This window comes from Apteryx mantelli, chromosome 25 (genome assembly GCF_036417845.1).
Source record: "Apteryx mantelli isolate bAptMan1 chromosome 25, bAptMan1.hap1, whole genome shotgun sequence".
In the NCBI taxonomy this organism is placed as follows: domain Eukaryota; kingdom Metazoa; phylum Chordata; class Aves; order Apterygiformes; family Apterygidae; genus Apteryx; species Apteryx mantelli.
Genome location: NC_090002.1, coordinates 5562700 through 5583171, shown reverse-complemented (window position 1 = coordinate 5583171; position 20472 = coordinate 5562700). Strand labels below are relative to the sequence as shown.

The 20472-nt window shown below is 42.5% G+C and overlaps 1 protein-coding gene across 3 annotated transcripts; it reads left to right on the top strand.

Moving 5' to 3' along the window:
• Positions 1–1680: 1680 nt before the first annotated feature.
• LRIF1 (ligand dependent nuclear receptor interacting factor 1) lies at positions 1681–14353 on the top strand. 3 transcript variants are annotated; one of them, XM_067310641.1, is made up of 4 exons: positions 1681–1764; positions 8022–9537; positions 11116–11394; positions 12782–14353. In XM_067310641.1, the coding sequence occupies exons 1-4, from the start codon at positions 1700–1702 to the stop codon at positions 13247–13249; spliced, it is 2328 nt and encodes a 775-aa protein (XP_067166742.1). In that variant the 5' UTR covers positions 1681–1699; the 3' UTR covers positions 13250–14353. The 3 variants fall into 3 exon arrangements, with proteins under 3 accessions (XP_067166742.1, XP_067166743.1, XP_013799496.2); XM_067310642.1 differs by lacking the exon at positions 1681–1764 and adding an exon at positions 1832–1946; XM_013944042.2 differs by lacking the exon at positions 1681–1764 and adding an exon at positions 6861–6896.
• The last annotated feature ends 6119 nt before the right edge of the window (positions 14354–20472 follow it).

Below are 20472 nucleotides of genomic sequence, written 5' to 3'. Positions count from 1 at the left end.
TGAAGAAGTCAGTTGAAGGTGATGCAGGGAAAGGATAGGTAGAGAAAGGCAACTGATGTCTTATGGACTTTGGGAGGGTGGTAGGAGGTGAGAGTCATTCAGAGGAACCAATAGGATGAGAGAAGACTCTGTGCATGGTGGAATCCGTGAGGGGATTCCTCAGAGAGAGGTGAGAGATGGCCGGTGAGAGATGGCCAGTGAGAGCCAATGAAACTGGAAAGTCACATACACAGCGAGTGCATGTAATTCCCCTCCTGTAATGGTCTCCCAGATTTTAATGATTTGGAGGTCAGGGATTTCCTGAGGATGCTGTAGTTTGTTTTTCCAGTAATGCCTAACAGAGATTTTGTACAAGTGTGTCTAGTTTCCCCTCAAACCATTCCTGGAAGGAGGGACTGGTGGAACTTATTTAATGGCAGAGGCAGACCTGAAGAGGACAGTAACTGAAGGAAGCCTGTTAATGAGATGACTTCCAAGAAGTAGGTTCAGTATGAGTAAGAAGAGCTAAGTTCAAGGTAATTAGAGAACATCAGAGTAGTAACAAGGAGAAGTGAGGACAGAGGAACAAGCTGAGGAGCTACTAGAGTGATAACTGGGAATAAGAGATACACACACAGCGAAGGGGATTCCTAGTGAGGAAACACTGCAGGGGCCAGCAAGGCAGTCAGTTGGGTGGAGAAACCAGATGGCGCATGTGAGAAGGATGAGGGATGCTGGACCGTGGGGGCTGCCATATCCTTTGCACAGGGCTGCCCATGGCAGGATGGGTGAGTACCATGGACATGGTACAGCTTGAAAGCTCTGCAGTCCCACAGGATCTGAAGTGGCAAGGTGAGCCATGCAGGAACGCCTAGCTTCATGCTGGCCTGGGGGGCAGCCTTGCAGATTTTCTCCTTATGCCAAACGAATCACAGGAAGATATAAAGCAGTGCCTTGGCAGTGCCTCCGGAAAATATGTCAGAGTCCAGCTGAACAGGGACGGCAAGAAAGCAACAGCATTTGTGCCTCGTCGTGAAGGCTGGAGCTTTGCTGAAGAAAGCAATGGCATTGTACTCGCTGTGTCGAGGAGCTACGCTGCGGGTGATGGCAGTCCAGCCCAGCCCAGTGCAGGGGTCTGAGGACTGGGAGGCGGGTTGGGGACAGCGAGGTCCGGCAGAGCCGTGAGGGCGGCCGGGGCGACATGCGAGGCAGGGTGGCTCCGGTGGCTGCGCCTCCTATGAGGATGGGACTGGACCTCCACTCTGCCCCGGGGCCGCCGCTGGGGTGGCCTCGAAGCTTGGCCCCAGTCCGTCCCCGGGGCCGGGCCCCGCGCGGGGCTCCGCTAGGGGGAGCGGGGCCATTTTGAAGGTGAAAGCAGCCGTGCAGGAAGCACTCCCTCGCCGCCGGGAACTACTTCCGGGGGCGGCCGGAAGCGCCGCCGCAGCTCGCCCCGCCATTTACAGCCGCCGGGCGGCGCCGCGCGCGCTTCCTCCCTCCCCCGGAAGTGGGTGGGGCGGAAGTGGTCGCCGATTGGCGGCGGGCGCGGGCGCTCCCCTCCGCTCGGCGGCGGCGGAAGGAAGCGGCGGTGGCCGCGGGGCAGGGGTGGTTGGAGGAGGGGGGCGAGGCGGAAGTGACGTGGCCGCCGCGCCCCGCCCCGGTCGTTGTTCGCGCTCGCGCCCCTCGCGGCGGGGGGCCCCCCCGACCCCCCGCGGCGCCCGCCATGTCCCGCCGCCCGCTGGGGGCCTCGCGGAGCCGAGAGGAGCGGCCGGGCGGCGCCGCGCAGTTGTGAGTACCGGGCCGCGGGCCCTCGGCGCGGCGCGGCTCGGCGCTGCTCTGCCCTGCTCCGCCCCGCCCGCCCGGGGCGCGGCTGGCGGCGGCGGCGGCGGGGGCCTCCGCGCCTCGCTGCCGCCCTCTCCCTGAGCGCGTAGGAGAGCCAGGCCCGGCTAAGCAGGGAGAGACGCGCCCAGGTACGGCACCGCCGTCGCGCCCGCGGCCCGGCCCCGCCACGCGCCTCGCCGCCGCCGCCCCAGCCCCGCTGCTTCCTTCCGGGGGGGGGGGGGGTTCCGCCTTCCTCTCCGCGAGGGGGCCCCGGCGGAGCGGGAGCGGCACCCCGGGGGCGGCAGACCCGCCGGAAGCGTTGCGTCGTGTCGAGGCCCCGGTGCCACGCTGCCCCGTGCCATGTGCCGGGGCCTCTCCTCGCCTAGCTGCGCTCGAGGGTCTGGCTCCGGCTTGGAGGGCTCAAGCTCGGGCGCGGGCGGAATGACCCGAGAGTGTGCAGCTGCTGGGCGATGATCTGGCTGCTCCTGCTCTCTGCCCCCGCCGTGGCCGCGTGCTCGTCCTGCTGCCTTTGTTGCTCTCCTGCTCTTTGCGCCTGAGTGTTGTGTTTGTCCGGTGCACGGTAGGCTGATTCAGCTCCCTGAGCTGGCAGAACGTTGCTCCTTCCTTTGCTATTAGTGTTGTGTGTTTGGGAGTTCAGGGGACTAACGGTGCCGTGAGACTTGTGCCAGAGGCTGCCAAGAAAGGAATAAGGATGGGATGCTTAAGGGATTAACCCCTTTCAGTGGTAGCACGGTTTTACAGTGTTAATTCAGCTATAACGTAAACCCGCAACCATAGACTCTTGATGCTTGTTGGATAATACTTGAGTCCAGTCATGCCAAGGAAATTGAGAATTTTCTAAGCTGCCTAAGACTTGGTGTGGAAGACTTATCTTCCTGGAAATGTACACAAGTGGGTTTTAAATTGGCAGCGTAGCTCAGATGGGCAGACTGCTTGAGTAGCGACTTGGCTTCAGATGGGTTTTGTAGTCTCTCTGGAGTTCTCTACTGCTTCATCTGTTTGGCTAAGAGTTTCCGGTTAGCTCACTCGGGGCTAAATAGCTGAGTGGTTGTTGTGGCTGTGAGATTGCAGCTTTGTCTATCTTGACCTTCTGCGCAATTCTGCCAAAAATGTTGTTGCTGAAAGAAGACCTGGTCTTTGATTGGTAGAGCTGTAGTATATAGCACATAGTCTGTCTCCTGGCAATTAGCAAGTCCCGGGATAATTATCTGTGCTACAAGAAATGATCCACAATGCGTGAAAAGGTTTCCATACAGAATTATTGTCAAGAACAACATGTTATTTCTGCTGCCTGTGAAAGTTACTGCATTATAGTCAAATGTTATGTCTTTAGGAATGTTCTGAACCTAAATTCCGGACAGGATTCCGAGCTTCTGTAGCTGCTTATGCAAGCTCAACATCAGTTTCTAGATTTCATTCAGATAATTATAACAGAACTATTTTATCATAATATTCAGTTAATACATGGATAAAATATGGCTATGTAAAAGGAATAAGGACTCCAATCAATTTATTTTACTTTGTTTACTTTTGTATATGCTTTCAATTTATAATCATTGTTAGTTTGCCACTTCCAGGATTCAACTTTACCCATTAAAATAAAGGAAGTTGATTCTCTGGAGTTTGTAGTGGCTTGATTGTCCCTGTTTGGTTTATTCATAGAAGATAAAAAGTTGCCCCAAAGTATTAGTTGGGAGTAAAGGCAGACTAAAACACATCTGGGCACTACTGAAGGAGAGTGTTTCTTCTGTCAGCTTTGGAGTATAATGGAAGTTTAAGCAAGTGTTTCTGTCTTTTTGTTTTTGATCTCCACTCATATATTTTTAGATGGCTCTCACATTAGCCAAGATCTTGATATCTGTTGCAGTAATGTGTTGGGATGCCTTGGTGGTTGCAATGGATTTGAAGAATTTTTTTATTTTTTTAACTATTCCAAAGCTATTTTTGTTAATGCATATTTAATACATCTGTATGACAAAAATTAGGGACATAAGATTAATTTTTAGATATTTGGCGTTCCGCTCTTTGAGATTACTTCTTAGTAAGAGTAGCAAACAATGTAGAATGGGACCTTCAGGCAACATTGAAATAGGTGTGTCTGATTGTATGAATGAAGAAAATGGGAATTTTGATCCAGTTGGGGGAAACTTGGACTATTCTTTTTATTTATCCAGATTTGTAAAAAAACAAAAAAAAAACAAAAAAACCCTTATTCTTAATTTCTGTAACCTTCTGTTCTCTCTGCTTTTGTAGGTTGCTTAGTGCCACTCCTATTTTTTGAGTAGGAAGCTTTCAATACTGCTATGCCAACTGTCTAGCTAAAGCAAGCCTGACCTTTTTTTTTCCCCAAGAAAAATGTCATCTAGTTGTTGGTCCCTCTGTGAATGTCACAAAACAAGATCTTTTAAAAAAGAAAACCAACTGACTGAATGTGATAGTTAATATGGTGGCATTAGAGAAGAATTTTGACCACTCCATTCCCCTTTTTCTTCCAGGAGTCTGTTGTCCTCAAGTTTTCTTCAGGGGTCTACCTTATACTCAGGCCTTGAGCAATGCTAAAGTATCATGACACTGTAACAATTGAAAGATTTCTAAGTGTGTATAAGTGACATTTGGGAGAGCTTATTAGAAGAAAGAAAAGTTGTACAAAACTCTCTTGCTTTTAATTTTTGGGTGTAGGGAAGGGAGGGAGGATGAAGAGGAGGAAGAAAACTAATTCAGTAATTATGAAAAACATATAGTTTTTTGACAAGAGGATTGCTAAATAATCTGAAATACTATGACATACAATTAAAAGCTGGAACCACCCTTCTGTTTGTTCTTATGCTACCTTAACAGTATTGGAGTTGCTAATCTCTGCACAATTTGTGGGTTTCCTATTAATAATTTTTTAGGAAAAGAGATTAGCCTCATTTAAAATAAATTAATCTCACACTCCTAAGGGGGGAAACTGATGGAAAGATTTTTTCACTCTGCTTGAGGAATTCTTAAAACATACTCTTTTAAAGAAAAAGCCTACTGAGTGGAGAAAAATAGCTTTTTGCTCTCTTCTTCATCACTCAGAAATGTATAAAGAAGGCTGGAAATGCCTTATTTTATGTTGATAATATATGGAATGTCAGTCCTACTTATTTCTTTGCATCACCTGCAGAGGTCTTTAGTGACATGAGATATATATGGCGAAGCATTCTCAACCTGTATCTGATATAACAAAAGCATCTAAAGTCTTTGACGATGACTTCTTTCTTTTTCATAGATGTTTGAGGTAGATATGTATAAACAAGACTTCTCAATATCTCACCTGAATATTTCCTTTCCTTCCTTCCTTTTCTGTCATTTAGCTTTTTGTATTTCTACAATCCTGTAAGTACCTGTTAAAGAATTTGTTGCAAGTAAAAGAATGTTATTGTCTAGAAAACTGTAAATTTGGGTTTTCCTGCTCTTTTTGCATAGAGTGTGAAAATAAAAAGCTACAGTTGTCTTCTGTAATCATGAAAAGTAGAATGAGTCTGGAGTTCAGACTTTTAGGGGAGGTTTCTTCCCAAGCCAGATTACTTAAAAGATCCTGTTCCTAGCACAGCCTCAAAAACAGTTTTGAAAATACCACTGAAAGGGAGGTGTACACTGATGCAGGGCAGAAATGAGAAGAGTGGATATGAGCACCAGAAACTGGCTTTGCGTCTGAAGAAAATGTTTATGTAAAATGCATCCTCCGTCTTTTTTCTCTCTCTCTCTCTCCCTCTTACCTCTTTTTTCCCTCTGCTTCCCAGCTCTTAAATCTGCCACTCCTGCTCCTCCCCCAAAAAGTAGATATCCCCTTGCTATGACAGATGAAGGAGCACGCCTGGTGAAAGGTTTCTTTTGCCCTTTGATACCTTTTTGTAGCGCTAGCTAGTTTGAGTGGAGTTTAAATGCCTGTTTGCTCTTTGGGAAATCAAAAAGGCTGTAGAGGTTCCAGGTCTACAGAGCTTGTTGAAAATTTATATCTGAATTCTCCTTCAGAAAATTAATTCTTATATCTGGAAGAGAAGAAGGGTAGGAATGTAGATCATGAGGTTATGGGAGAAGCATTCAAAGATTCAAAGCATAAAAAGATACAGATGCAAATTACTGTCCAGGAGCTCAGTGCTGATCTTTCAAAGTCTGCATTATCAATAGCACTAGAAGGTTTAAAGTGGCTCCAAAAGTGAGCCTTTTCTGCTTTAATTATGTTCAAACATTCAGATATTTCTAATTGCTGCTTTTTGTTTACGCAAAAAATATTTAGCTGAAGTCATTACCCTCAGTGCTAGTCTTTCTCAACTATCGTTTTTGATTCCAAAACAGTTCTTCTACTAAAACTTCTGATGACTGCTTCCACAAGGAACTATGTGGTATATTGCCCATGTCTTTCAGTTTCAGTGCGTTATTATTTTTGAAACAAGTGTTGCAAAATTTCCTGTTTACTGCACAGATATGTCACATACATGTCTGCTTTGACATGCCGTATGCCTAGAAACAAGGCTTTGTACCAAAGCATTGGACATAGGAGTTAATTCTAAGGTTGAAGCAAGGAAAGCTCTGCGTGTCTAAAGCCTTCCATGTTTTAGACAGACAATAGCATGGTTATGTGTATCAGTCACCTAAGGGAACCTGGCCCCTCAAACTCAAGAGATGTCCTACTCTGGGAGTGAAGAGCACCCTTGTGGCTTCTCATTTGCTGGGAAAAGACAATATCTTGACTGACTTCTTGAGCAGATGCAACGGTTGGACTCATGAATGGTATCTCCTATTCACTCTGTTCCACGCTGAGTTGGAAGCCTTAACCGTTACTACGCTGCCAGAAAAAAATGCCAGTGTTTCAAAAGTACTTGAGAGTAGACAGATCTCAGTATTGTTTTCATCTGGACTGGGATTTGGAAATAATCTCAGGTCCTCATTCTTAATACATTTATTGATGTAGAAAGTCAATAGGACAGAGCTAAAATGCTCTTCGTGACTGAAAATGGAGCTGGCAGCTTTGCATTTTATTCATTCTGGATCTGACAAGATCAAGACAATGAAACCTGCTTCCAGTTCACTGGGTCTCTTCTCTTCTGGTGAGAGAAACCCCATTTTGTTCTTATGTCTCTCAAGCTGCCATGTCACTTCTGCAATGCTTTGGGCATTAGATTGTTCTGCTGAAAATCCAAGAGTTTTGGGGGAAGATACCTTCATTCAGGCAAACTCACTTGAAGCAGGAAAGATTCTCTGTCCCACAATGGACTTGAAAGGTCTTTTGTCATTCCTATCTTGGCATTTGAAACGGTCAAAACTAACTTTTGGATTGACAAAATTGCATCTGTCTGCTGTTTTGAGTCTTTAATCTTCATGTGCAAAAAATCTGTATTTACTCTTCAGATTTTACTGGTGCTGATTCCCTGTAATCCTACTTTATGACGCCCTCTACTTGCTAGAGCTTGACTTCTGTTCTTGTAAGTTCTTTAGAGCTTCCACTTATACCTTGATCACACTTGCTCTTTGTGCCGTCTCTTTGAAGATGACAACCTTCGTAGTCTATATCTGCCTAAAAAATGAGTGAGTAGGTGAGGTGTAGGCATATGAGTTGGTCACCCTATATCTTATTCCATGAAGTAAATGTATTCTGCACCTTAACTTCCTTTTCTGTGTATGTCTGAAGTAATTTCTGTTTCCATCTTTGCCATGCAACTAATCTGCTGGTATTTTCCTAAAGCTTTTCTAAAATTCATACTTCTTAGCACTAAGTAGGAGTATTAATTGTAGCAGGGAGATGGGAAAGCACAAAATACAGCTTGTCTGTGAAATCTAGAGATAATGAACTATTTTCCATTTCAGAAAGAAAGGCCCTGTAAGTAGTAGAGGAGGGTAATTTAAGGTGTTTTTTGGGTCTTTTAAATTATTTTTTTCTGAAAAGGATGCCATTCCTTGCTACTCTGTGATGTAATAGTTGGATATTATTTTCAGTTAGTCTGTGATATTTTGAAATGCTAACTCAAAATGTACAGTAAGTAGGTCAGTATAATTTTTGCCAGTGAAGTTCCTGAAGATTAGATCTGGCATTTTTCACTAGTTAATGTGCTTCTAAGACATAGCGGCACTGGGTGTACAAATCACTGATGCACTTTAATTAAAATATCTGTGCTGTGTTCACTTATGCTATCTTTCTTTTTCTTTTTCTTTTCTCTTTTCTTTGTTTTGTTAAGCATTGCAGGCTGTATGTACCGAGTAGTTCAGACGACGGGACCAGATGGAAAAAACCTTCTGAAATTACTTCCAATTTCTAAATCTTCAGGAAGCTTTGTGCCGATAGTTCAGTCTTCAGCCATGCCAAATAATCCTAAAGCGAATATTTCTAGTCCGGTTCATCTTACTTTTAAGACACAGCTTCCCAATACTACTACACCTTCATCTGTTAAGATACCTGTTTTTCAATCTGCTAATCCTGGAAAGATTATTCTTACAAGGACATTAGACAAACAGGAAAGTGTTAGAGCAGCTTCTGAAAAAGAAAGTTTAACTACAAAATCAGCTGCTAACATCCAGAGCAGTTGTGTTTCAGTTGATAGACTGTCTTTACAGAACATTGCTGTAACGAGTTCATCTAACCAGAGTAACACTGCATACATGTTGGTAAACACAAAAAGTCTTCCAGTGACTGTGAAGTCTCCAGTACTGCCCTCTGGCCACCACCTCCAGATACCAGCTGATGCAGAAGTGAAATCTGTTCCAGCTTCTTTTTTACCACCTGCAATACAGCAAAAAATACTTGCAGCTACAGCAACAAATGCATCTGGCGGAGCTGACAGTACAAAAATGCCAACTGTTATTTACGTGTCGCCAGTGAACACAGTGAAAACAGTACTTCCCAAGCGTCTGCAAGCCATTTGCCCAAAACCTGCCACAGAAGTTTCAAAACCATTAATAATGACAGCTGCACAAAAAGCAAGTAGTTCTCCTCCGGAGGCAGTGACATCTGATGGTCAGCAGTGCCAGCAAACTCCAATGAAATGGATTGTGCAATCACGTTCACAGTCATCAGCGCCTTGTCTTATTCCTGTAAAGTCATCAAATAATATGGCTTCCAAGATCTTGAAAACTTTGGCAGATATGAAGAATGTAGAAGTTAACTCTGCAAATATTTTACCGCTCTGTTCCAGTAGCTCTGGTGGAAGCCAAACAAAAATCACCCCTATTAAAGATAATGCTCTGGTCATGTACAACGGGAAAGTCTATTTGTTGACCAAAAGAGGCTCTGATGTTTTGTCAGCCCAAGCTGACAAACAAGCATCTTCCTCTTCTGATGTTTCACTTAGAAAGGAGACGTCCAAACTAGTTGATTCTAATGCAGTCACTAAAATAACCAGTAAAGTGGTGAATCTGGTATTGTCAAAAAACAAAGGAATGATGCTGTCTCAGAAAGGTCCGAGAACATGTATAAACTCGGAACTTGCTTCACCAACTGGCTTAAGAAAAGACTTAAAGTCTGCGCCTGCAGTTCTGGTGACACCAAGTGTTAATCAGCAGAATTCTACTGTAAACCAGGGAAAGAGTTTGCCCATCACCAAGAGCATTTCAAGTGGAGTGACCCCTATTACAGAAGTAGGGACGCAGGAAAACGTATGCCAAAATGGCAAAGAGAAGAACCATTCTCCCAAAGCAGCAACTGCTGCTTTACCTCAGTCTAAACAAGACTGTGCTTTCAGTGAAGACTGGCAAAAGGTAACTGTCCAATAAAATGTGCCAATCTCAGTCTGTGCTAATTGCTATACATTCCTGGTTCTAGTTGAATAAAATGGCTATCATTAAATTCACAGATTTTTTTTTTTTTTAACCAGGTGTCCTGACACCAAAAATAATGGTCTAAATTGTGGTTCTTGCTTGGAAAAAATGAAAAGATTTTTATTCAATCAGATTGCACTCTGCAAATGAGAACATGCATAAGGAAGAGAAAAGGGCAGGGAGAAGACAATTTGTTTTTCCTCACCGGATAAATTATGTATAGCAAGTGGAAATGTAGGGATGTTGTTCATTCTTTTGAGATCTGGTAGCTAGCTAATCTCTCATGTTGTTGATGTCTAATGTGTTGCCCCATTCTTGCAGCAGAGCAAGTGTTGACTGTGTTGTAGGTGTGATGAAATAACATAAAGGAGTTTGTAGCTAAATGAGAGAGAACAAGGTGGAAGAGCAGGGTTTGTCATTCTGAGACAAACTGCAGTGTTACGCTAAGTCAGCTTCCATTTCTGGTAGCTGGGAGAAACAAAGGCAGGAGTTGCATTTCCTTCCTTTTGTGCTATGATGAGGAGAGATCCACCGCCTTTTCTCATGGTTTGATGACATGCAGAAGAAACCCCCGAGAGCTTTAATGGCAACAGTTGTTTCCACCTTTATGCTGCCTGCCTACTCTTTTTAAATCGTGACCTAGAAAATATCTAGAAAATCCTTGACCTCTCATCCCACAAACTCTGTACTCATGAAGAATTGCAGGTCAGGTTTTCAGTAGCTCAGGAGGCCAGGATGAGTTCACCTCCAGATGAAAAATTGCTCTAAAGACAGTATGTGCTTACTTGTGTTTGACAGACAGAAGAAAACTGTCAGCTAAGCATATTTATGATCATTTTAGACATTTCAGTCATTTCTGTTGTTCCTCACCTGAATCATGGCTCAAATAGGCTTTTTTTCTTTTGTGCTTTGTAGTGCCCAGTGTTAGCATTCTCGTTTGCTTTAACCTCTGTGAAAATAGCATATCAGATATTTGTTGCTTATTTTCCTTTTTCAGTCCATAGACTGGGAAATGCATGGGTGCTAGACATACTGATGTGAGATTGGCCTTGAAGATTAGAAACAGTTCAGGTTACAATGAGGTTAGAGACAAGAGATTACTAATTGTGCTGTGTTAATATTATCAACTACAATGCAAATATGGAATGTTTTCAGCAGTCTGAAAGTGACACTGTAAGGAACATTATCTCTGATCTTTCATCATCTTTCTTTGTTACTTTGAAGCTTTAGGATAAGTGATTCCCTTGTTGCATATTTTACTTCTATGGTTTACTAGCTGATTGTGTATTTTCTGGATGTACTTGGGATTTAAATAACTAGCAACAATGTTAAATCTATGATAATATAGATGTAATTTTTCAAACTTGGCTTACATGTTAAATGTAACTCTTGGAAAATGTCAAAAAAACTTTCCAGCTTTGGTCCAGTGTTTTTAGTAATCTGAGATAGATAGATACATGGAGAGACACAGAGAGACACAGAGAGATTGATGGCTCTCTCACTGTTCATATATTTCAGATCCAGTGTGAGAAGATGGATTCACCAGGAAAGGTTATTCAAATCAAACACCAAGAGAAGCCACATTGGAAACAATACATGGAATTAAGGAAAAAATTTGGCCTCTCTAAGGAGGAGAGAGTATACCTTAAGAGAATACCCTTAAGGACCTCCTGTGAGATATCAGAAGAAAGAGTGTGTTCCAGTAATAGCTTGAAAAGGAGAAATGATTCTTGCAGTTCATCGTCATTAGATATGGAAATAACAAATCAACATCAGGAATGTGTTGAAGAGGAAAAGGTATCTTGAAAATTTTCGGTGATAAAATAAGTGTTCTGCAACACATTTAGAGACTAGCATATGTATGGCCAGAACAGAGCTGCATGTTTATTCTGAACCTTCCCACCCCCTGGATTCATCAGGACAAGTTAGTAATTGTTATGGTCCCTGTGAGAATTGTCCCTAGAACTTGTGTACTACAACAGAGCTCAGAGCTATGTGGTTTCAATACGACTTCAGCACCCTCTGAGAATTTTTCTCCCCTTTTTGGGTTCAGCTGAAGGAAGTTCAGAAAACTCTGAAGAAGTTGCTCTGAAGAAGACTAGACCCTAGTGGTGGCTGAACAGTCAGTCAAAGCCTTTATTCAAGTAGAAACTATACCTCTGTATTCTAGAGTACAGTACCTTATCTATGTTTAGCCTTCTGCAAACAACTGTTTATATTCAGTAGTGCAATGGATATATGAATAATTAATTATTGTAAAGCTTTGCCTTTGAGCAGAGGAGCGTTTGAAATCAGGCACGTGCTATTATTTCAAGGCTCTTCAGTCACTCAGATGACTAGATGTGGCTGACTTCCAAAGTGAGGTATCTACTTCAAGTGTGGTTTTATTGAAAGAAATGGAATTTTGTCTCTTCTACATCTTTAGAGTTATAAATGTCTTTATAAACTTAATCCTTTGTCATTGAGGTTTTCTGGATCTTAAGCTGGGAACTTGCTTGGGTGCTTCTCAAAAGGTTCTCTTGATGTAAGGACTTCCATCTGAATGCATTAAAGTGATTTTATCCATCCACAGCGGTTCTGCTCAGCTCCCCAGTGCTCTAAATTTTCCTCTAAATGTCTCTACTCTACTGAGTCAAAGGCTTTCTCAAGTTTTAATAATTCTATGTTAAGAGCCCAGCTTTGAACAGATCTACTGCCTGTTCTTAGTAAAATACATTACATTTTAAGTAACAAAACAGGTGAGAGGAATGCAGTCTTAGTGGGCAGTATCTCTAATGTTCAAAGCCTTTTTGGAAATGTGAACATGAAGAATTCTTCTAGGTGTTGAATCTCCCTGTCAAGGTAGATACCCTTGATAGGCAAACCTTTTTCTCTTACTCTCCAGTTAAAGAAGTTAAGCGATAGTAGGAGATGATAGTTAGGCACAGAGAAGGCAGAAGTGGACTGTTGACTAGGGAAGGAATTTAATGCTCCGGAATTCTAAACTTGGGAATTTTTGCCAGTAGATGTTACTGAACGTAGAAGTGTGTTTGCTCAAACTGTTAAAGGAAACTACCTCCACATAGTAATCCTAAAAACCTGCAAGAAATAACTCTTGCATTATGTGTTTAATGTACTGTGATGTAATGTAGAATGATGCTCAGTTTAACAGAAGTATGTTTGTGTATGTTTCTTGACCGTACAGATAATTGTGGATCTGGAAGAGGACTTGTCTAAGAAAAGAAAAATGAAATCCTCACCGCTGTCAGACGGTGGAAAAAGAAGGAAAGCATCTGTCAAATCAACCACAAGTCCAAGTTCAGAAAACACCAGCCCAAGTTCTGTATTACTTAACAAGAGCGTTTCACCTCCACCAGTCCTGTCGCAGCAGAGTATTTCCACAGACTCTGTTATATCCCCTCTAGGGAGGGATGCTGAGCAAGACCCATGCTCTCAAAATAGTGATGTTACAGACTCAGATGTTCCGATTTTAGTGTCTTGTGAAAATGATGCTTCAGTTATTGAAGGTTCCTTCAGAGACGATGCTTTCCCTTTGACTCCCCCAGACTTGGATGAAACAATCAGGGATGAAAAAATAAAACGACTTAAACAGCTCTTAAGAGAACGAGAAGCAGCACTAGAAGAGATGCGCAGAAAGATGCAGCAAACCTGAAATACTGAAGCTGGTGATCTGGACCATGTTCATCTTCATTTCAGTGACTGCCACAAGAAATTCAGTGCTTAAATGAACTTAAGTTTTTCTGGTAGATGGAGGATCTTAATGAGATTTACAATATGTGTGTATTTAGGAAAATATAAGTTTCCTCCTAGAGACCAGGAATATAAGAACTGAATTGTCTAGAATTCTGCTTTTGGGACATCTTTATGTTTCAACGAATGCAGAAGATAAGCGCTTTTATTAGTGTATTCTCTATATTTTGAATTGAGAGGTTTCTGTATTAGTCCTAGAAAATAAACTTTCCCACTGTGGAATTTCATGGCCTATCTCTTAGAAACTGAATGTAAATTGCAAACCCCAATTATAGATATTTTTTTGTTTTGCTAATGTTTTATAGTGCATGACAACTTTTGTGAATTTCTGAAAACTGTCAAATTTAATTGTCATAAAAGGTCATTTGTCAGTGTTTAATAAATACTATTTAAGCAATCTGGGGCTTAGATTTTAGGCAGTAATAATGCTGATATTTATAGAAAACCTCTTACAGCTGTGAAGATGGAACCAGAACTAACACCTGCTGAAGTGTGTCAGTGGAGTTATTAGATACAACAATAACTGCAAGAGAGATGTAAGCCTTTGTAAGGCATTTGCCACCTGGGCAATGTAGAAGTTTGGTTGTGTGTGTGTTTTTTTTAATTTTTTCTAAACAGAATTATGTTGAATCGTTACTTGTTGAAGCAGAAAGGGCACATTTCTTTAACCAGGAGTGGTATCTTTAATAACCCTTGATGAATTTCTCTTCCATTAACTTGTTCAGTCTTCATTTGAACCTGTCTCTTGCTACCTAAGTTTCTCATTGTAGGAAAGAATAAGCACTCAAACAGTCTTTGCCATCATGATTTTACATATCTCTATAGTGCATTTTCCATTTACCTTTTTTCCAGGACGATCAGACCCTGTATGTTTTGTCATTTGTTGTATGGAAGCCTTTCCTTACCCTCTGTCATCCTTGTCATTGAACCTTGTAAGGCCTTTCTGCAGTTCTTCAAAGTCAGCCTTTATTGTTACTGCCATGAATAACTTTGTACTGTCTGCAGATTTGTTGCCTTAGACTCAGTTATTTTTTCTTGTCTGTTGCTGGCTGTATTCGAACATCATAGATCCCTGTAGCCCTCCACTGATGAGCTCTGTTCACTTTTCTCTGTAATCGCTTTTTGTCTACAAGGATCTTCTCTATTAGCGTATGTGGATACCTAGTATATGTATAGGATTTTGGTGAAAGGCATTGCTGAAAAACAGCCTACTCGGCTTTCCAAAGTATCAACCATATCTCCCTTATTAATATGCACATTGACTGTTGGGAGAACTCTAGTGGATTAGTGAGGCAGGACAACCTTTTACAAGGGAAGAAAGAGATGGTCCCTGTTCTGAAAAGCATGGGGTAGACCAAATATAGAGGAGATGATACTCCAAACATACACAGTGATGGGTGAAGAAGGAAGGTATATAATGGAACTAAGCTCTTCAATGATTGAAATTACTGTGTAAGAGGCAAGTGTCTGTGATGGAGCAAGCGAGTTTGGGTGATTTAACCATGGGCATCCATGGGGTGAGTGTTTTGTGGGCAGAAATCCCATAGTTTAGCATAGGGAAGCAAACACCAAATGAAGGACCAGTGCACAGTGGAGAAAATAATGTGTATGAATTGGCCCTGCTGGCCTAGGTATCTCATGAAATTCAGCCCCAGTGTCACAGAACTAGGAGCACCTCTTAGACAGCTGAGTGCCTGAGGAAACCACTCTGTTCGCTGGACTAGTGAACTGCAGACTCTGCCAGTGAGGCTGAATTGCTCATGGAGCAGGCGTGTACAGGTGTTCATGCCCTTTATTGGTAAATATGCAAAGCAAAGAGGATAATTTGTGGGAGATGTTTTTTTTTTTCCAGCAGTGAATGGCCTTAGGCCAAGGAAGACATATGTTTGCCATCTCATATGTGCATGTTCCTGAAAGTGTGGAAGAAGCATAATTTATGCTAAGCCTGCCTGTCGAATGCAAGCAATAGTGAGGATGCAATCATTTCATATGGGAAGTGTGATAGTTCCTCATACATGGGATAGCAAGCCAAAAAGGGAGTGACACTGCCTCATGTCTCGTGTCTGGTGCTACAGTCACCAGTTGTGATGTTCTTTCAGCAGATGTCATTCATCTAGCCTGACTGCCTTCTGACAAAAGTCTTTCCTCTTTATTTTCCACCGGTCTCTGAAGAAATTAATGAAGCTGAGTTCATTTGTCCCTTCCTTTGGCATGGAGGATTCCAAGTATAAAGTTCTATGATGCACCACCTTTTTACTTTCAAAACCTCTTTTTCCTTAGCAAAGTGGTCAGTTAGGCCTGAGTTTTCTCTAGAGACAATGATAAGATAGTGAAAACTAGGAGAAGAATCCTCACTGCAAGATTGAAGAAATGTGGCCAGCAAGATTTAGTAGAAAAAAGTGTATGGGCTGTTTCCTTGCGAGCAAAGAATGGAAAGCACTTAGTGCAATTCAGAAAGGCAAAGTAAAGTCATCTGTGGAAGAGAAAGAACGAACTTAGATGTTCCAAGAAAGGCAAAAGGATGACTGAGTGCCAAGAGAAAACCCATCATGTGCTGATGCGGGAAAGTTGTGCTAACAGCAACAGCAAAGGGACTCCAACAGCCAAGGACCTTGCAGGTTGTTGGAACTACTCCTCTTCCATTCACATTACTATCTGTAGCACAAATTATATTTTTCTGCACTGTTATTCCTTGAACTCCTGTGATCTACTATGAGTTTAATTATGCCACAAAGGATAGAGTTCCTTTGGGGACCTTGGCTGCAGCTTCAAGAGTGAAAGTTATTAGCATCCATCATTACTCACAGCCTTGGATGGCAGAAGGTTTTCCAGTTATACACCACGCTTGCTGTGTCAGGTGCATAGCACCATGAAACCCATGGATTTAGGCTATGAATTAAAGCTATCACTTTCAAGCAAACATTCAGGAAGAGTCAGTGAAAGACCTTTAAGGAATTTCTGGGTCCGAAGAGCAGAAGTGGCAGTGAGTGCTAGAAAAAACAGAGTGGGAAGCAAAGAAAATATTGGTCCAGCTGCCAACATCAACCTGACCTGGTGACTTGGGAGTTTCTGGGTAGAAGAACTATTACTGTGCAAAGATGTAATTTTTCAGCTAGAGGACGTCTCACTGAAGCTCTGGCATCTCTGTATGAGGACACAAATTTTGGAAAAGTCTGCACCAGCCATTTAGCTTGAGAGTTCACCTGGAAGCTGTCTACCCTATAATACATCAGGTCCAATTTGGTCCTGGCAAGTCAGCTGCTGGGGTTGGAGATGTGCAGAATAACTGCAAAAAGAGTTAATCTGCAGATATTTATCATCAGGGACGTGCAGATTTGGCTTTCAAACAATGGTGCTTACAAACTGGTTTGGACCATGTCGAAGCGACTCTAAATTTCCTACAGCAAATGTGATTTGAGTGGACAAATTGTGACCAATTTCTGATGGCACGGTTAGCAGTGGGAACAGATACTGAGGCTGAATTTGACATAGCTCTACCTGTCCTCATTCATGGATTTGTGAGGCACAGAGCAGTTACAGTGTGGTCCAAGGAGTGCTTCTGGGAGATGGAAAGGAAGATGGTGCTGCTTTCAATAACAAGACTTAAAAGCATAAGTAGGCTGTACTGGATCAGATCAAAGATACATCCAGCCCATTATCCTGTCTCCAACAGAGACCAATGTGGGAAAGGAAATCAGTAAGAACAGACCAGTAGTGGATGCCTAGGAAAGAGTACAAAGACACAACAATCGTACATGAGACTTCATTTGGAACTTCACTGAGATTCTCATTTTCCAATGACAGTAGCTCTTAACCAGACATGATATGTGTAATACCCCTTGGGTTTTGTTTTTTTTTGGCCTGTGACATTTTCTAATAACAAGGTGAGTATAATCAGTCCTCAAGTCACCATCTCCAAGCAAACAATGATTTAGTAGGCCTTTGTTGCCTCACTCCTCAGTCTTCTCTTTTTCAACTGAGAAATTCTCTATAAGTGTCCTCTGAACAGAAACCAAACCTTTGATATTTTTGTTATCCTTCTCCATAGCTTTTCCAGTTCCATCATGATCTTTTTCAGATGGATGGAGCAGAACTGCTATTCTGATCAAAATCTCATTGCATTGTGGAGTTACACAGTGGCTTGATATTTTCTGTTTTGTTTTCTGTGCCTCCCCTAATCTTCTTATATTCTGTTGCTCTTTACTAGTGAGCTGATATTTTCATGGCCTGATCTACCAAACTTAATGGTTTCTTTGAATAAAGTAGCTCATTCAGAGCTCATTACAGGATATGGAAATACATGATTTTTTTCCTTCACTTGAATTAATTTTTATTTGTCCATTCTGAATGTCTTTTATTGCTCAGTTGTTTGGTATGAGGACCTTCTGCAGCTTAATTGGCTTGAGAATTATGCCATTGTCAAATTTTGTCATCTTGCTCTTCACCTCCTTTCTAGGTAATCTCTGACTGTTGAAGAGCATAGGCTGCAACAGAAATCTCTGGGGCTTGTTCCTTCCATTGATAAACTGACTGTTAAATCCTAGCCTTTATTTCTTCTCTTTAAACCAGCAGAAGGAAGTTCAGGTATATTATCAACCAGAGATCCTTGTTTGTAGGGACACCAATTCTTTCCGTAACACTAATGGACTGGTGAAACAGGTTGTCTCTACTGAACCCAAAGAGACTTTTCTTCAGCTGTAGAGAATTATAATAGAAGAGTGAAGACTGGTCTGAACAGAGCATGAATGGCCATAGGAGCAGCAGAAGCAGCAAGTGGAAGTAGGGCTCCAGGAACAGCTGCTGTTGATGGCACTGATATTAGCAAATCATCAACATCCCAACACATCTACTCCACACAGTTACTGAGGACCTCCAGCTCAGGAAACAAAGGGCAGCCTAAAAGAGGTGACAGCCAGCACTCAGACTAAAATGAAAACTCAGGTCTTTTAATAGGTCATGGTGGGAAGATAGAGAAGAAGGTAGGAGTCACAAAACATCCAGATAGAGGACAGTAAGTAGATCCCAATGGCTCACAGATGTGGGGCAGGATGGACGAACAAAAGATCATAATCTCATCTCCAGAACAGCACAAAAAGGCACATCTAAAGCCAGTTCATGGTTGCTGACCTAAAAAGAACCCAGGAGCTGTGAGGATGACTCAGTAGCTGGTTTCATCCTCCGTGTCATGGCAAGCAATTCTCAGTGAGAATTTACTTCAGCTTGTTCATCTTTTATTCCTTTAGGATTCTTGTATGAACATAATCTCATATGAATATATAATCCCATTCATTCATAATCTCATTACTGTTCATTTTGTCAATTTGTTTTGCAGCTTCTTATCCAACATCTCAGTTTCAGACAGATCCATCAGTGCGTTCACTGTGGAGGAAGGTTCTAGGATGGGAACCTTTCTAAGCTTCTCTGTGGTGATCATGGATACCAGGGGTTTTTTTTGTTTTTTTTTGGTGATAGCCTTATCTTCTCTGAAGGCGCATTTTTATATCTTGGTCTACTATTCTTAGAAACATTTCAGCAGACTTCCTCTTGATGTTTGAAAACAGATTTATTTTCCCTTAAGTCATTTGCTCATTTGGATGCGAGTTCAACTTGTTCAATGCTTTTTTCTTGCAACTAATGGCTGCCTTAACCCAGTCCAACCACGCTGGCTGTCCCCTTCCATCACAGTCTTTTTTAGATAGGTGACACATGTTGGCTCTGAGCCTGGAATATTGTGTCTTGAGACAATCTCCAGTGCCCTGCAAGCATTTTGCCCTTATTCCTTTTAATTCTCTTGCTTTTTTAAAATTGATGATGGCATCAGTTACCTAGTTGTTTTTAAAATAAAAGAGTAAGAATGTAGTAAGAATGTAAACCTTATTTTAGTGCACAATGAGACAGCTAGAAACTGTTTCCCTTCCTACCACTCCGAGCTCTTAGCTAGCATCCTGACCCAATATCTCTTTGTGCTCTCTGAACATAATGCTCCCAGTACTTGTCAGGTCCTTCTCCAGTTTCGTCTTTGCATCTTCACTACATCTTTCTTCTGTGTTCTCTCTTGCTAGAGCAACCCTCAGCAAAGCCATCCAGCCCAATTGGCAGCCTCCCATTTGGCTTAGTTTTGAGTGGAAATAGGTACTTATTTTTGTATTCCTGCTCTCACATGTGAGAAATGATGATTAAGCTTAACACAATATGACAAACAAGTTGTCCAAGTGGAAAGGCAGGATTCACTGAGAATTTGAGTGGCTTCTGGATATTGCCTTCTTAGCAGGCTTTCCTTTCTTTTTAACAGATGTCTGATATTACAATCTTGTTGATCTTAGCAAGAGGGCTGTGACTCCTTGGCACACTCCAGCTCTGGTGCTTAGGTGCCCACAGGTGCCTCCATCCTCAGTATACTTGCAGCAGCTGGTGTGGTGCTCATTTCAGGAGCATGCTTTAGGGCCACCTCACACACCTGCTCAGCAGGTGAGAAAAACAGTCCTGAGTTCAGTTGTGGTCTCACAGAAAGACACTGGGGTCATTTAGGTGGAGATTTCTCTGGCCCAAGCTTGTAGTTCACTGCAGTCAGTTGTGACTGGAGGGAGAGCTAGTTCACAGGTCCTAGCAAGGAAAACAAGTATGAACTCAGCCACTCCATCACAGTAGTCAGCAAGTAAATGCTGGTGAACTCAACGAAGTTGCTGCAAAACCTGTGCTTGTCTACAGAGCAAGTACAACATCTCAAGGCTTGTCCTCATCAAGGAGCAACAAGAGCAGGGCTACTCCCTGAGAGAGGATGAGCTGGGGGCTGAGGGTGACCCCAGCACAGGCAGTGCCTTACCAGCCAGGGCACAGTCCCACAGGAGCTGGACTGGGTGGGTAGAGCAGTGTCTGTGGACAGTCCCAGACAAGGTGAGATGATGAATCAGGTCCAAGGTCCATCCAGGTAGTTCAGTCAGGAGCAGCAGGAGCTAGAGACAGGACTGCAATACATGTCTGAGGTCTGTGCAGAAGATAGGGCTAGAGACAATGTAGGTCTGAGGACCATCCAAAAAAAAAAAAAAAAAAAGAAGAAAAAAAAAAAAAAAAAAAAGCAAAGCTAGAGATAGGTCTGAGTGTACACCTACAACATAGCTCAAGCTA